At 33.6% G+C, this 17500-nt stretch overlaps 1 protein-coding gene across 2 annotated transcripts in view; it reads right to left on the bottom strand.

Moving 5' to 3' along the window:
- Positions 1–3784: 3784 nt before the first annotated feature.
- LOC134244607 (probable serine/threonine-protein kinase roco7) overlaps positions 3785–17500 on the bottom strand; it is a 28334-nt gene continuing 14618 nt past the window's right edge. For both annotated transcript variants that reach the window (XM_062726862.1, XM_062726863.1), the window contains exons 12-24: positions 17218–17456; positions 15937–16011; positions 15649–15810; positions 12459–12776; positions 12194–12263; positions 11659–11709; positions 11488–11551; positions 9593–9721; positions 7736–7867; positions 6595–6668; positions 5955–6138; positions 5290–5396; positions 3785–4328 (exon numbers count right to left, since the gene is read on the bottom strand). In XM_062726862.1, the coding sequence (XP_062582846.1) occupies positions 4149–4328; positions 5290–5396; positions 5955–6138; positions 6595–6668; positions 7736–7867; positions 9593–9721; positions 11488–11551; positions 11659–11709; positions 12194–12263; positions 12459–12776; positions 15649–15810; positions 15937–16011; positions 17218–17456 (1785 nt within the window). In that variant the 3' untranslated portion in view covers positions 3785–4148. The remainder of the gene's footprint in view (positions 4329–5289; positions 5397–5954; positions 6139–6594; positions 6669–7735; positions 7868–9592; positions 9722–11487; positions 11552–11658; positions 11710–12193; positions 12264–12458; positions 12777–15648; positions 15811–15936; positions 16012–17217; positions 17457–17500) is intronic.

The following is a 17500-nucleotide window of genomic DNA, read 5'->3' as shown; positions in this document are numbered from 1 at the left end:
TTTTGACAAGTTTGGTTGAACTGGCTCAATAGATTTGGAGAAAAGCCGAAAATGTAAAAAAAAAAAAAAAAAAAAAAAAGTTTAGAGACGGACAGAAAGACAGACGGACTACAATCAAAATGTGATTAGAAAAGCTTAGAGCTTTCCGCTCAGGTGAGCTAAAATATTAGGTTCACGGATTTTTTAATTCCTTAAATTTGACAATGTATAGATATCTTATAACACTACAGTTATAGACAGCCTATTATAAAGTGTGCAGTTACAAAGCAGCTCTTTTTTTTTCTTTTTTTGCATTTCGCAATTCGGGCATTCCTCTCAATAATCCCATGGGTTTTGTCCTTTACTTTCTGCTCAAAAACAAACATGGCGTCCAGACTGGTTGGTGTACTGTCAACACGACTTAAACCACTCAGTTTTTCCCAAAATAATTCTGCACGTTTGTTGAATCTCTTACAAAAACGAACAATGGTGTGTAAGGAAACAGGGGCACTATTACCTAAACCCGAGAAGACCCCGTTTGGTCTTGCTAAGGTGGGCATTGTGGTGACTCCATTTCTAACTCTGGGAACAATCATGGGCAGAGAGGGCGCTTCATTCCTGGAGGAAAGTGAAATATTTGTTCCTGATGATGATGACGATTAATCTACCACCTTGTATATATAATTTATTTCTATTCGTAAGTATTAGTAATAGTCGCTCTAATAGGGCTTGGACCAAATAGGAAAATCGGTGACTAAATATGGGTACACTTTCATACATAAAAATTCCAGTCCCCTAATGTGGCTCCATTCTACCACCAAGGGTTCACTATCTGTCAATGCTTACACTTATATGTTACAAGTTCTGTAAACCAACTATTATTCATGTCATCTTTTTTTTTCTGGATCAGTCAGTTTGAAATGAATCCTTGACTTTTATTATTTGCAACTGAGGAAATATTCCTTTGGCTTACAAATACAATGGAAAATAAATGGTTTACGGCAATTAATATTCGCGAGTAAATGTCGGCCGTAAAACTCACGGATATTTTTTGCTCGCAAACAATAGTTGGTTTCCAGTTTCCAGGTTCAATCACGGGTATACAGGGATTTACCATAGGTTTTATTCCATACACCCTGAGGCCACAGGGGCTTGCTCCTGGCGTGTAAAAATTATTTATTAAAAAATTATATACAGCAGGCAGTATACCAGTATTATGGTATATGATTTTTAATAAATAATTATTACATGTTGGGAGCAAGCCCCTGTGCTGAAGCAAAATTCTTCGTAAAAAAAAGGATTTTAAACTTATTATTTAATTTATATTTCAACAATCTTTAAACAGCCCTACGTGGCTTCGGAATGTGGGTTTTATAAATTCACATTACAACTTTCCTGTCTCAGGGTTTTTTAAGGGGTTGTAGGGGGCCTGTCATACTAATAGGCACCATTCCAAAAGCTTACTAGTATCAATTGTGTGTTTTTCCCAGTTTCATCAAAGAAATTTCCCAAATGAGAATTGAAACAAATATGGTTAAAAACTCAGTAATATGTATATCAGAATGCTGTTAAAGAAATTTAAAGGCATGCATGCTCCAGAGCTGATTGACTCAATGTAAAACAAGTCAGTAAATACCTTGCAAGTGAAAAAAAACCCTCTTGTTTGAATTTATTTTAAAAAAATATAAAATATGATATTTTTCCCAATTTCAACAAAATGTTGCAATTTTTCCCAAAAGGAAAGGCCCAGGCCCTTGATTTCAACACTTTTGAGGAGGATAGTTCTGTCAATTTAAAAATAGGATTTAAATTTTATGAAATGTATTTTTGTTTACCTTTCAGGTATTTCATATGGGAGTAATATATGGAGATCACATAGGAATCTCGCATTGGCCAACTAACCAACGTAGATGTTTCGCCTTTCGGTCTACCTGTAGTGTTTGTTTCCTGGAATCTTGATGACTAGTTTATCCAACCATGTTGAATGGACTTCAAATTCTTTTCAATATCCACTTTTGAAAATGCATGTATCAATAAACAATTGTGATATTTATTTATATTAAAGTAATTGTTTCAGAATTATTACTTTTTATTTTGAAGACTACAATTCTGGGGCACATGAATCTGTCGGTGTCTTTTCCTAACTTGTATGATCTTGATTTATAGTCAAATAAATTTGGGAACATCCTCAGGATTAATATATTTGTGGTAGGAAAGGAGAAGTGAAAGAAAAAAACATATGGCTGGAACAGGAATCAAACTTGGGACCATAGCATTACTAGTAAGGTGCTCCAACTACTAAGCTATCCAGCAGATATCAATGCTCGATCCGTTTTGCCCCAAACTTCTTCATTCCTCCCTCCTTAAACAGTCTTCGACCTCAAAGACACAAGTTCTAGGGCCCTGCCAGGAATTACTAATTTACTTATACACTGTAACCTGAACAAGACCCCACACTGGCCCCTAAATGTAGGAAATGTGCATTATGGTACAGAAAACATGGCTGCACCGGGAATAGAACTTTGGACCCCTGCATTACTAGTCATGTACTCTACCCACTGAGTTATCCTGGCTGATATTCAAAGTCCAAACTTCTACATATTCAAGTTTCATAATCTAATGATCCCTGGGGTAGAATGGGTCCACAATGAAATGCATGATAAAAAAAAAAGGAGAAAAAAGAAACAAAATTGTCTTCTAAAGTAGTGAAGAACAGTGCAGCTGTGAAAAGTGTGTAGATTCATGATCCCTTGGGAACAGTATAACCACAATGGGTGATGAATGGATAATTCTTCTTTGAAGGCTCGAAAGCAGGATAATAAATCTATTCATTCTATCATGGATACCACTAAAAACAAAATATAATGACACGCAAAAGAAACGCAACAAGCAGTAATCTACAAATGTTTGATTTTTTTATCTTAAGATTTTCAAAAGCGAATAAAGTAAGGCTAAACTCACTTTTCAGAACATAAGCAGTAATCTACAAATGTTTGATTTTTTTATCTTAAGATTTTCAAAAGCGAATAAAGTAAGGCTAAACTCACTTTTCAGAACATAAGAGATTTGATAAAACTGTTAAATGTTTATCTGTTTACTTTACTAAGTAAAATATGACTGTTAAAACACCCCCCTCCCAGCCATTCGAGTAAAACGTGCTCGACTGCCCTAAACAACAATTGCAGCTTAATTTCTACAATACAATAGGTTCATTAATATCGAGATCTGAGCGAAGGAATTATTCTTTGGCATTTTTAAATGCCCGTTTTTCAGATGATTAGGTCAAATTTTCTCTAACTTAGAGCAGTGTAGCCACCCTTGGACATCGGGCACAAGGACTGTCCTTAATGCATATGATACGTAAGAACCTGTTGAGGCGTAATGTAGTGAAATTTTGCATCAGCAGCTCTCCATCACCTTTACATTGAAATTTTCCAGCTAGAGCAATGGAAATGCGTACATAAGCCATTTTCAAGTAGCCTTAGCATCGTTATGGGAAACGAAAAGAGAGTTTATTTTTTGAAATATTGCTGCATTATTTATGATGAACAGTAAAAAACTTTTAAAACTCCATAATATTGCCAAATGTTTTGTTAAACATGTAATTTTTGATTTCTGTTAAGCAGACTCAAACTAGACTTCCGGTTATGGAATGGAAATCGTTCAACCGTTAAATTACCGATGTTTACCAAATTGAAGATATTCATAATTTTAAGATACAAAATTCTTTACTTTACATAATTATTTCCCCCTAAAGTAGGGTGTTGCGTTTCTTTTGCATGTCAGTATATATAAGAGTCCAATATGCAGAGGCTGTACGTATTTATTTATAATAAATAACAATGTAATAACCAAATTAACAAGATTGTTCATGAGATTGAAAAACGTTGAGAGAAACAAGTATTATGTACATATAACATTTCAATATACAACAATATCACAGATTCTTTGATGAGACTTGACAAATATTAATTACATCTGATTCACAGATTCTTTGATGAGACTTAACAAATATCAAATAACATCCAATTAAACTAGTTCATGTATGAATTATTGTTTAAAAAAAATCTTTCACTGTAATCAATTCCAGTATAGTGAAGACAAAATTGTCTTACCATTTGACATTCAATAATATATCCAAAGCAGTTTTGTCTTATTGCATGATTTGATTATTGAGTATAATGTGTCGTCACAACTTTTGAAGCTTGAAGTGTTTTCCCATACAGAGTGCTCGTGGTTCCATCAACAAGATCTGTGAGTGTATGTGTCACTACATGCGAGTCTGGGTCTCTGGAACTGCTCTGTATCATTACTGTGCTCTGGAAAGCCCCCCTTTTCTCACAATCTTTCTGAATAAGACAACAATCATCAGAAAACATTAATTAAATTCAAGATGAGCTATACTTCATTTACATGGCGACCATCTCAAAGGAACCCCCTTTACAAAGAACTTGGATAAAAGTTTCGTGAAACGTAAATCGTTTTTTAAATAGGGCACAAACTCTCTTATGTCAATGTTCGATTTGTTACACTCTGAACACATCACTAAGCATGGATTGACAATAACTGGTGAAATGGTTTGCATTCTCACATTACTACTCTGAATTTTCTGAATTTTAGTTTAAATATATCTCATTACATACAACAATATTTCCATTTTCATCAGTATTAAGGATAAAGTTTACATTGTGAAAGTGCAAGGATGTGTCAATCAAATGCCTTCCGAAATTCAATAATTTCCAGATAAAATAAGTTTTTCATTATATATCCATGTGAAATGCTAAAGTAGCATTTAAGGACCCTCTCTACACTGCACACTAAAGAGTTCTGATTCTAAGGTATTTTTCTGCAGTTAGAGTGATCTGCCCTTACATCTAAATTCTAAAAGATAGAAATGTACAATATATTACTCAATTTGTAATTCATTCAATTATTCTTAACATTTCAAAAGACCAAGATAAATTAACTGAACATGTTATTTTCATGTATTTTCTCTACTGAAGTAATTAACAGTGATTTCTATTCACTGATACTGTCTTGTCTTTGAACATTTTTCTTGGGGCAAATGCCACACACCATATAGTGAAAATACTTAAATAAGCTCAATATTAACACCTTTATACAATATAGTTTTCGCAATGTCCAAAAAAATATTTTCACTTGTGTAGAGAGGGTCCTTAAATCATAATGTTATGCCAAAAATTTACAAAAAAACATCAATTTCAAATCTGTATCCAAGCACCTTTAAGCATCAGGTAAATTAGCATGATTATGATTGAATCTGATCAGATTTGGACCTGATTCACTCACCTTGATCTTCTCATACTGTAACAGAGATGTAGCTGGTACATATCTAGGACAGGGTCCAGGTGGAGAGCCTTGAAGCTCCATCATTCTGTTGTTCCTCTCTAGAGGATCTGTTGTCATAAATGGAAAATATTTTAAAAGCTTAAAGAGAATAGCTAGAATTTTAAAAAATCCTTACCTACAGAGTAAAGTTTCTACTGAGAAGGGATTAATCTCATATCATCATTTGGACAAACACGTAAAGTGAATGAATTCCAGAGGGTTTGATATAGGGGTCCATTACTACCCAAACTATTACATTCTCAAATCCATGCAGTTACCAAATGCAATGCAGCAAAACTTGTTTAGTACGAACACGAACATTGTGAATTCATGGATATAGCGAAGTTATTTATTTAGGATCCCCAGCTATATAAATTTAACTAATTCCTTATATATATAAAGAAAATTAGTACCAAATAAAACATCAGTTTGTTAAAAGAGACAAAAGTTTGTAGATTCAAGATTGCTTTAATTAGCACTCAGAGGAGGAGGAAAAATGGTGATACATGTATTAGTATTACATAGTTCTATACATTATGCACAAAATATCAATGAATTCTCTCTTTAAATGCTATCCTACACACAATCAAGACCCAAAAAAGACTTCTCATAAGTCTACAAGTTACCTGGCTCGTTAAGCTTGGAGGGAATGTCATGAAAAGAACTTCTTATGTTATTGTCATACTGCATCAGTTTTCCAGGCAATAAAGGTTTCTGCAATCTCATGTGGCTCTCCTCCTGAATGTTTTTGTTCCTCAGATCATCATCAAAGTAGAACTCTTCAATATCACATTTTTCATTTCTCTTATTCTTCAAAAAAAGAAGGACATTAAATTAAATTCAGTTTTAACTCTTTTAGGCCCAGAGTAAAAATTTGTTTATACAAGATGTCTCTGATACAGACCCAATAAAAATGCACCTGACTCAAAAATTTTTCAAGCTATTTTTTTTTTTTTTACATTTGTATTATTAATCAGTGTCTATTTCAAGCTAACAGGATAACGAAACTGATTCATTCTCCTTTTGATTTTTGTTTTCTATCAATCAGTGGCTTATTACAAGTTACGTTTACTTTTGCTTACCAGTAGTATTATATATCGTAGAGTAGCCTACTTGTATGTTAAGATCTATTGAAACCATATTAAAACTATATGTTGAGTAGAAGCATTTTGAAAGTATTACAGGCAGATGGACACCCTTGTATTGCATTAGCTCTCCTAGAGTCTGACCATTAGAACTAATGAGGATTTATTATATTTTACTCACATTTTTTGCAGACTTATTTTTCTTTTTCTTGTGATGCTTTTTAGTTTTTCCAGACTCTTCTTTCAATTCATCCTCTGTAATATTTAATTACTGCACTAAGAAGGAGGTCCTCAATAAACACTCTAATAAATATCACCCACATTCAGTTAAAGCACTAGGGACAAAAAGTTTACAGACAACACATCACAGACAATTGGTACATGTTAATATGAATAATCATGCCTTTGCTGATTTTGAAGTTTTTCTTGTGTATTATATGTAAAACTGATTTTCCAGAACGCCCCCTCCTATCTCCCACCCCCACTGCACCACTTTTGTACTTAGGGGTTACAATTTGTACAGTTTAATCAACACTTTCTGAGGAAATTTCCATTTAAATACAACTTACAACAGGTTAGATATTCTCAGAAGAAGAATAATCTACACTATAATGAAGATTTCACATAAAGTTCTTTTCTGGTCCAGTGGTGATTGAGGAGATTTTTCAAAAATGCTATTAAATTTTCACTACCGGTACAGTAAAACTTGTTTAGTACAAACACAGATATAGCGAATTCACGAATATAGCAGAGTTTTTCGGGGTCCCCAGCAAAATTCTTAATAATTCTTTGTAAAGTCTACAAAAATAGTGAATTTAAGGATATAGCGAACTGATTTTGAGTCCCTTGGAGGTTAAAAAATAATATAATTTACATTTTTTATAATGAATTTAAAAAGATCTCAAAAAATTTGATATTATGAACTTACTTTATTTTCACTAAGTATTTGTATATAAAATTCAATTCATAATAAAACTTTAGTTATCCTAGGTCTGTTTTGTAATAATTGCTTCCCCAACATATTCGGTAGAAATGCTGGAAGGAAAACTTGTATATTGCAAATTCTCTATATAATAAGTTCGTTATACGGATGTAACTGTTTACAGTAATTCTTAATTATTTCCCCTTCAAAGCAGTTGTAACACTTCCTGTAAACCAACTAGAATAACCAAGGATGCTTTGTGGCAGGTCCGGATGAAATTAGCTGAGTGGTTCTTGAAAAATTGAAAAGTTTAAGATGACATAGGCAAGTCCCAAAAAATGTACCCTTAAAATTAGTGTTTTTGGGGGTTTACATTTAACATAAGGATTCATCAAGGTACCTGCTTTATTGGCCAGTTCATTGAAGATTTCATCTGTAAGCGAGTTCTGGCATTTCTGTAAGCTTCGTGACACCCATCTGTCTAGTAATGCAGATTCCACACTACTACTTTCTTTCACATTATTTTCTTGACCTGTAACCATTAATAAAAGTAAATTTACCAAATAAATGAATGGACATGTAAGTAATTAGACCTTTATTGGAATTAGCTAATAAGTCAGACATCATTTAATATAATCTTGACATGTATAAATGTTAATTTACCTATCTATATCATTTTACTTAACCATAGGAATTCTTGCAATCTAATTCATACAATTAAAAATAAGAGACAACATTAAATTACAATTTAAAAAAAAAAAGAGTCCCATGGGCCACAATGCTCACCTGAGCACTTTGGCTAGTTCAGTATTTAATGAGTGGTATCAAACTATCTCGAAGGGGATCATGATTTGAATAAACTTAAATCTACACTACCTGAGGATGACTCCACACAAGTTTCATCTTCCTGGCCTAGTGGTTCTTGAGAAGAAAACTTTTATCAATTTTTTCTAAAGTTAAAATTTGAAAACATTGTGCCCCCACCCTACCCCTAGGGATTATGATTTAAAACACTAGAGTCTACATTATCAGAGGATGTTTCCACATAAGTTTCATTCTACCTGGTCCAGTGGCTTTTGAGAAGATTTGTTAAAGATGCCATAAAATTTTCACTAATTCTTAAGGTAGGATTCTTCTCACATTTCTTGTATTTAAAAATTAATGAAATTTTCACAGAATCAAGAGAAATATCACTAAATGATGGTATCACAGATTGAATTTGACCAATATTAGAGACAAGGTCAGGTCAAGGTCATTACCTTTTTCCTGGACATTAAGAATACAAAAATAATGTTTCCAATCATGCGATCCCTACTTGTAATTCAAAAGATTTAATTTTTTCTTTTTGCATAAAAAGATACTACCATATAAGGCCTATAAGATGATATTGCCAAATTGACATAGAAAATTTAAATAAAATGGATATGTGCTAATCCGAATTTCCTCTACTTTTCTTAATTTTTAAGGATTTATTAGTTATTTTTATATGTTTCCTATATTTAACTTTTTCCAATTTTCACATACAGTAAAGTTGTTACATAAAGGTACAAAATGATACAAAAACTAAAAGTTTTGATCGTTTACTAAGAGAGGAATAATACTTTTTATGGATTTTTGGCTCAAATCTGTACTCAGATTTAAAGCATTTAAAAACCAACATAGTTCTAGTATGTGTGAAAAATCTTATTTATATGATATAATTTGAAACTTTAGTCCCTTATTATTAATTTTACTTACATTTGAAAATTTCGTCTAGTCTTTGATTCGTAGAACTTATAACTAAATTCAATGTTCTGTTAATTTTGAGAGGCAGAAAATATATTTTTCATACGCCATCATTCCGCCAAAAATATAGTCCTTGCTAGTTTTCAAACGCAGTTTACTATTTCTATTTAAAGTTGTATAATTGTGACGAGGAAAGAAAAATATGGTCTTTTAAATCTCTTACATCTAAATATATAAGACATATCAACAAATGTATTTTGAATATTCCATCTAGTCAGAAACCAGAGAAGGATCCTACCTTAATGATCTCCCCTTGGGAAGAAGGTGTGGCCTTTCATTTGAATGAACTTGAATAACTTTACCTAAGGACACTTTGTGGCAAGTTTGGTTGAAATTGGCCAAATGGTTCTTGAGAAGAAGTCAAAAATGTGTTCAGTTTATGCAAACCCGCACATAGATGGACAAACACAGATAGCTATAGGTCGCCCTAGTGATTCAGGTGACCTAAAAATCTTATCTATCTAGAGCTTACTTGCTGAAGAAGATACTGTTGTTAGGCTACTGCAAGCTGTTACAGTATCTTCAATGTTGGGGTATAAAGGTGGGGCTGATGGAATACTGCCAGCTTTCTTAAATGGACTTGGTGATTTTGTATTTTTCTCTTCAAAACAAAAAGAATAGAAATATCTTCCACAATTTTGTAGCTTAATAATAAATTATAGAAAATAAATAGGGATGTCAAATCGATCAATTTTTAATACTCGGTTACTCGGACGTTTTTCCGATCGAGTACCCGGGTACTCGGTAAAAGTGTAAATAAATATGAACAAGTATAAATTGATGACTGTTAAACATTGTAAACTATTGTAGAAATAAAACCACATGCTCTGATAGGACGTTTACCCGTAAATGTTTTTCTCTGTTGTATCAATGATGAGCACTTCATGCCCGATGAAATTTAATGTTACATTTTGTAAGTTCAATTTATTTATTCAACACAAGAAATAAAATCATAAATTGTTCACAGTGTTATTGTTTTAAAAAAAACCAATATGCTCCATAACTGTATTGTAACTCTTTGTTGCGTTTAACGTGTGGCATCATCGTCAGAGCTGTAAGATCACTTGAACTTGATTTCTCTAACAGAGCATTCTTGTGCCACGGTCCGGAGTCCGTATATAGCTCTCTCCTACCCGTGGCTGCTTGATCACAGAAATGTGTTCTTGATTATTTAAACGCCTCACAATTGTGACGTAATATTCAGTCAGTGGCAAGTTTTGTTTCCATCGCAATTGAAATCAACAATTGACGTCAACAGTATACAAGAAATATTTCCTTTACTGCGATTGGATATTGAAAGGTCGCAATAAAGTTCATCTTCCGACTATGCTTTACTCACATTGGTCAATATTTTAATGAGGTACTTCAATGTTGGGTTCAACCACGGCCAGAATGGGAGAGGATCGTACATTTTGGCCGTGGTTTGTGACGATGCTAACAGAGCGGATTTACGATTTTTGTTCACTTGTTCAATCCGAGATTTATATAGTATTACGGGACGTTATTTTGTAGTTTGGTGCAACGATGGACATCAGTTTTTTAAAGCCTTTGCCTTTAACCATTTAATTTGTATTGGCATGTAATCAAACACAACCATATCAAGAATCGCACGTGTAATATCATCTGTCTCTTTTCCCGAGAAATTACGGCTTCTTGGAGAATTGACAAAATTCTCTAATTTATTTGAATATAATAGACCTTAAACGATGTTCAGTGTAAACAACTAATTAAAACAAACCAAAAATAAGGGTAGAAAACTGCTGAAGGTGAGAAAAGCCAGGTAACAGGTGCTTGGTCACGATAATTACTGCATAAACACTGCCACAGGCGATAACGGTCACTTAGAGGCATAGGAAACCCTAATTACTGTATGTACAAGTGCAATGCGCATTTTACGTTTTAAAACAGATTGTTTAATGCATTAATAAATAAGCTTAAAAATATTCAAAAATATAAATACGGGTAACCGAGTTTTTAAAAGCACACAACCGGTTTCCATTGACATCCCTAAAAATAAAGAATTACAAAGTCTCGCTGAATTCCTTTAATGAATGCATATGTGAAATTGCAATCTTTCATCACATTAAATTAGAAGAATACCAGTTCTTATCCATGTATAAAACATTTTATCAAGATGCTTACAGATACAGTTGTGTATAAAATAATCTGAGAATTAATTTTTTTCTTCCACCAAACATTCAACAGAAGGCCCATGTTCACCTGAGTCACTAATGCCAGATACTTCTACATCATCAGACTGATTTTTCAAGATCAGATAAAAGCATGCAATCTTCACTTCAGGTGAGTTTAAAAGCAGCACAATTTCCATTAATACCAAACACATAAACTTAACTATTGATTCAATACCTTTTTCTTCTGTGTTATAAAAATCAATCTTTCTAGGATGTACTGGTGATTTCAGCTGAGAAGACTAAAAATATGAAAAAGAATGCATGATTTTTTTGTTAATTTTCTGAAACAGACTGTAAGAAAAACTGCCTTTATTAAAGAAAACAATTGCAAGAAAACTACAGGTACCTCTTTGAACTCTTTGGCACGTCCACACAAGACGGCTTGCTGGAAGCTGTGCTGATTTGTGGAAATAAAAATGTACAGATCATTTGATATTCACATGCTGAACAGACATAAGGAACGCTTTTCACTGAAGTAGGTACTTACATAGCTAATGTAATACATGTATGCAACAATTTTTTATCAAATTAATTTTGAAGCAATATGGGCTTGGTAAATTATAGCTGCTGATACTTGCTTGTCTATGACACAGTCTTAGCAGAATAATACTTTTTTTTGCTGAATATGGCATAGATCAATCTCAGTGTTGAAAGCGCAATTTCGTTTTCAGTAAATAGAAATATCCTTGACTAGCTGCAGAACTGTAAAGCATTCAAATGTTTACAAACACACACATACAAACAAAACGGATGGCAATATTGTTACTAAATGATTCAGGTGACCTATAAATTACATTTTATCTCCACATTTAGGGGTCTCATTGCTATTTATTTGAATTCCTAAAATTGAATTATGTGTGCAATTACTTTTTTCCACTTACTTCATTCTGTTGTGTTTGAAATAGTTCTACCAAATTTCTCACACTTCCTCTTCCTGGACAATATTCCTCTCTTTAAAGAAAATATAAGATTTACTCATATTAAGTTGTAACTGAGCATTAGACAATACATTTATGAGACAGAAATCATACACATTTATTTATTAAATAAATTCTCTATACCAAAATTGATTGGTTGAGCCTTTACAAGATACAAACAAAACAAAACTTATAAGAATTCTATTGCAATCGAGGCAAAAAATGGAACCTTGGTCTCATGTCAGGTGTAGCCCCCATTCTTTTCCTTTTCCTTGGCATTGTTGAGTATGGATTTCTTTTGTTGTCCTCTATATTAGCTGCCCTTGGACTCTTACATTCTTCCTCCCCATAGTGAGAGTTATAGAGTGCATAAATACTGCCTGCAGTAGTGAGCTGTTTTTCTATGGGTTTATCAATGTTTCCAGCAGTACAGTGGCTTGCGGGTTTCACCATACAATGTCCTTTAGGGGGGCTGCAGTTTTCCTGAGCCTTAAGATAACTGTACTTTCTGGCCAATGACTGCACTTCATGGTGCTCTACCTCTTGCCTGCAAATATATTTATATAAACAAGAGGCCCATGGGCCATATCGCTCACCTGAGAAGCTTTGACCGTTCTGTTCTTTACCAGATTTCCCCTTGTAATACATATTGTGACCCCACCCTACCCACTGATCATAATTTATACAATTTGAAATCTACACTACCCCAGGATGCTTCAACATAAGTTTCAGCATTTCTGGCCCAGTTGTTCTTGAGAAGAAGATTTACAAAGATTTTTCCTACATATTTCAATGTAAAACTTTGATTCCCTATGTGGCCCCGCCCTACCCCCGGGGGTCATGATTTGAACAATTTAGAATCTATACTACTCCAGGATGCTTCCACATACGTTTCATCTTTTCTAGCCCAGTGGTTCTTGAGAAGAAGATTTTCAAAGGTTTTTCCTATATATTTCAATGTAAAACTTTGATTCCCCATTGTGGCCCCGCCCTACCCCCCGGGGTCATAATTTGAACAATTTAGAATCTACACTCCCCCAGGATGCTTCCACATAAGTTTCATTTTTTCTGGCCCAGTGGTTCTTGAGAAGAAGATTTTCAAGGGTTTTTCCTATATATTTCTACGTAAAACTTTGATTCCTCATTGTGTCCCCGCCCTAACCCCGGAGGTCATGATTTGAACAATTTAGAATCTACACTACCCCAGAGTGCTTTCAGGCAAGTTTCATTTTTTTCTGGCCCAGTGTTTCTTGAGAAGAAGATTTTCAAAGATTTTTCCTTTATATTTCTATGTAAAATGTGGACTCCCCATTGTGGCCCCGCCCAACCCCCTGGGGTCATGATTTGAACAATTTAGAATCTACACTACCCCAGAATGCTTCCACATAAATTTCAGCTTTTTTGGCCCAGTGGTTCTTTTAGAAGAAGATTTTTTAATGACCCTACCTTACGCAGCACAGTTAAGGTTACAAAAAGGAGGCGGAGCCTAATTTGTACGGGAAAACTTGACTATGACATCATACACAATATACGTCATACAACATTTCTTTAAAATACCACAAAATGAGTTTATCTGCTACTTTAACCAGTAAAAAATCATGAAACTGCATAAAAACTTACAACAGCGTGCTGTTTTATCGTTAGTTAAATCCCACATAACAAGTTATAAACAAGTCACTGATCGCAATACACTTGTCAATATGACGTCATTTCTTACAACGTGACGTAGTATGTATGCAGTGAGAGACAGATCAAGTAATATTTTCTCAACAAAATATGTATTCTCTAATTAAATAAAATATTATTTACAGATATTCTGTGGGCCAATAGCTTGAATTTAATGTCTTCTTCACTATTTTATTAATACATTTTCTGTACATTACGTATTTAATTCACACTGCCGTATATTTGTATGCAAGAACATTGAAGGGTAATGTGGGGGGACTAAATAAATAAATCTAGTGCAAGGGCATACACTCTATGGATCAAAAGTAAGCTTTTACATTTCAACTATAGAACTATTAAGGTATCTGAAATGTGCTGCGATCCTGATGAAATCTTAAAAACAATTTAATTATATCAATATTTCATGCCGCTGACAAGCAAAAAATATAGCATTCAGTCATACAAGTATAATTTTAACAATGAAATTGCAGAAATTAGACAGGATCGCAGCACTTTTTAGAAACTACAATGCGTGTTGAAAATATTTATATACTAAACTTGGAAATTTAACTTGGTTATGCCCAGTTGCACTAGTGATATTTATATGGAACATCAATACTTCAAGTCAATGTGCTAAAATCGCATGACTGCCGCATCACTTGACTAGTCTAAATATAAAATATCATCGTCCTCGATATGTAGTTATTAATCACAATTACAATTATCCGATATAAATAATGTACTAAAAATAATCGCCATCCGGATTACGAATACATTTTTAAATACAAAATTTAGTCTATATTTCCATTGCACACCTTAACTGTACTGCGTATTTTTGTCTTTTCTTGATTATCTCCTTTTGTGAGGGGACTTGGTCCTTCATTTTAACAATTTAAATTCCCCTTCACCCAAGGATGCTTTGTACCAAGTTTGGTCAAAATTGGCCCAGTGGTTCTTGAGAAGAAGTCGAAAATGTGAAAAGTGTACAGATGGAAGGACAGACAGACAGCTAGACGGACGGACAACATTTGATCAGAAAAGCTCACTTGAGCCTTTGGCTCAGGTGAGCTAAAAACAATTCATATCATGTTCAAGGTTGTTCAATTTTAAAACAAACTTTCTATACCCAATACCAAACAATAAAAAAAAATGTTAGTCAAACACGTCTCTTTACAGCAGATTATAAGCTAGGCCAAGTTTAAAATTTTTCAAATGTTACGAAATTCAAAGAGCAAGATGTTGATAGCAAAAAGTCTCGTCACAAGAAAAACACATAGTGAATATGAGAGTCATAGCACTTACTAATCAGTAAACATGACCAAGGTTAAAGGGGTTTGGACTTAAGATTTAAGGTATTTTCTTATATTTTTGGTGTATCATAGTGCATTTCACTTTAAAATATCATAAAAGCATATTTACTTCTTTTGTTTGGAAATGATTCAACTACCAGGTACAAATTTCAGGATGTGCATGTGTTTGATCAACACATATCCTGACTAACTAGAGGTATTGTAGGCAAGATCACAAACTTATACTACTGTAAATTTTTTTTTTAAATACCCATATAAAGATCTCATAAACAATTCCTTTTGGGGGTGGGGTATACTAAAACAGATGATAGTTGATATATATAAGAAAAGTTTTTGATGTTGACGTTAACTTTGACTGTTTATTAAAAGAAAGCTCGACCATTTTTTCCAACTCACTCTCGTATTTTGAAATAATAAAATTCAGCTTTTGGTGTATGTACTGACTTTAATTGGCTGTCACTTTGAAGTTCACTTTCACTATCTGAGATCTGTTTTTGGTAACCGTTGTGAGTTTTCTGAGGACTTCTGGGCTGTGGAGAACCTTTGACCCCCACAGTGTAGTAATACTTGTCTCCCTCCTGCTCCTCCTGCAGTTTCCAACTCACACTGTACAAAGCAAAATCATCAAATAAATGATTGACACTGAAGCAAAAGTATTTTCTTAACTTGTAAAGGAAAAATAAAGGAAAGAGCTTGAATTTAACTGATAAGATAAATATACACTGTGCTTACTTTTTATGAGTAAAGTTCATTTCATCAACGAATCTCATGTTATGGTCATGTCCATACTTGTACCCATTCTGATTGCTATTAATTAAATCTATATTTTATTATGACATGAAATAAAATATTGTCTGCACATTATTTATAATTCTGGACAAATATTACTGAATCGGATATAAAGCCAGTACATTCCCTGCAATGTCAAGATAAGAACAAAAGATTTTTGACAAAAATCCTTTAAAGGTAGCTACGATGGCCGATATCAGCATGTCTAAAATAAAATTGCATGACCTATGACTTTGTCTTTTGTACATGTACAAATATCAAGGAAAGACAAAATTATTGGCCCTGATACTTTTTATATTGACAAAATTATAGGCCGTGACAACTGTTTATAATTTTGTACATGTACATATTTCAAGAAATGTACAAAAGACACCATTATAGGTTGTGTAATTCAATTTTAGACAGGCTGATATCGGCCAGGTAGCATATATATAAATGCTATTGCTGCTTACTGTGGCAAGAGACATACTGCAGACATTGTTAATATTAAGAAGGTCATTTCTTCTGGAAACTTGAATGGAAATCAGTAATATATGTCAGATTCTAAATAATTCTTTAAGACAGTTTTCTTTAGAATGAAAGAAAAAGTGAGCAAGCTCACCTACCTCTACCCCCCCCCCAAAAAAAAAACTCAAAGTGCTGAAATTTCCAGAGAAAATAAAGGAATTGGAATTTCCTTGTAATATGCACATCTACACATTGTGTCCTAAATATCTGCAAAGTTTGACTAAATTCTGTGCAGCGGTTTATAAGGAGCTGCGCTGACAAATGTTCATCTCTATGTTCAAGATATGGCCAACAATCTAAGTTGAAAAGTTCCGAAATTCCCAGAAAAAATAAAGGAATTGGAATTTCCTGGTAAGATGCACATCTACACATTGTGTCCTCAATATCTGCAAAGTTTGACTAAATTCTGTGCTGCAGTTTATGAGGAGTTGCACTGACAAACTGTTCATCTCTATATTCAAGATATGACCAACAATTTAAGTTGAAAAGTGCGGAAATTCCAGGAAAAAGTAAAGGAATTGGAATTTCCTGGTAATATGCACATCTGCACATTGTATCCTAAATAACTGCAAAGTTTGACAAAATTCTGTGCAGCAGTTTATGAGGAGTTGCACTGACAAAAAAACAGGACTGACGGATTGACTGACACTCTGACTGAATGACTCATGGGTCAAAAACATTATACCTCACGCAACTTGTTGCGTGGGGTAAAATTACCAGTTATCCTGCTTTCCATGGGCTGTTTTAGACCACTTTGCTTTTCTTTTCCCATTAGGTTTATTGTTAAACTCGTCGTATTCTGTCATCTCCTTGTGAACAACTGTTTCATCGACTGAGTCCGATGAGGCGGTCTCCTGGGGATATCTTGCTTGTTTATGCTTTTTTCTATTGGATTTTTTCTGGAGTTCATTTACCTTCTGTTTTTGATATATCATCTTCAAATACTTTCCTATTTCCTAAAAATACAATTATATATAAAGGTCAATATATTGTATAAGTG

The sequence above is a fragment of the Saccostrea cucullata genome, unplaced genomic scaffold (genome assembly GCF_032062105.1).
Source record: "Saccostrea cucullata isolate Sc308-1 unplaced genomic scaffold, CSIRO_AGI_Scuc_v1 ctg33, whole genome shotgun sequence".
Lineage (NCBI taxonomy): Eukaryota > Metazoa > Mollusca > Bivalvia > Ostreida > Ostreidae > Saccostrea > Saccostrea cuccullata.
The sequence above is the reverse complement of the archived record's forward strand: the minus strand, read 5'-3'. Positions and strand labels throughout refer to the sequence as shown.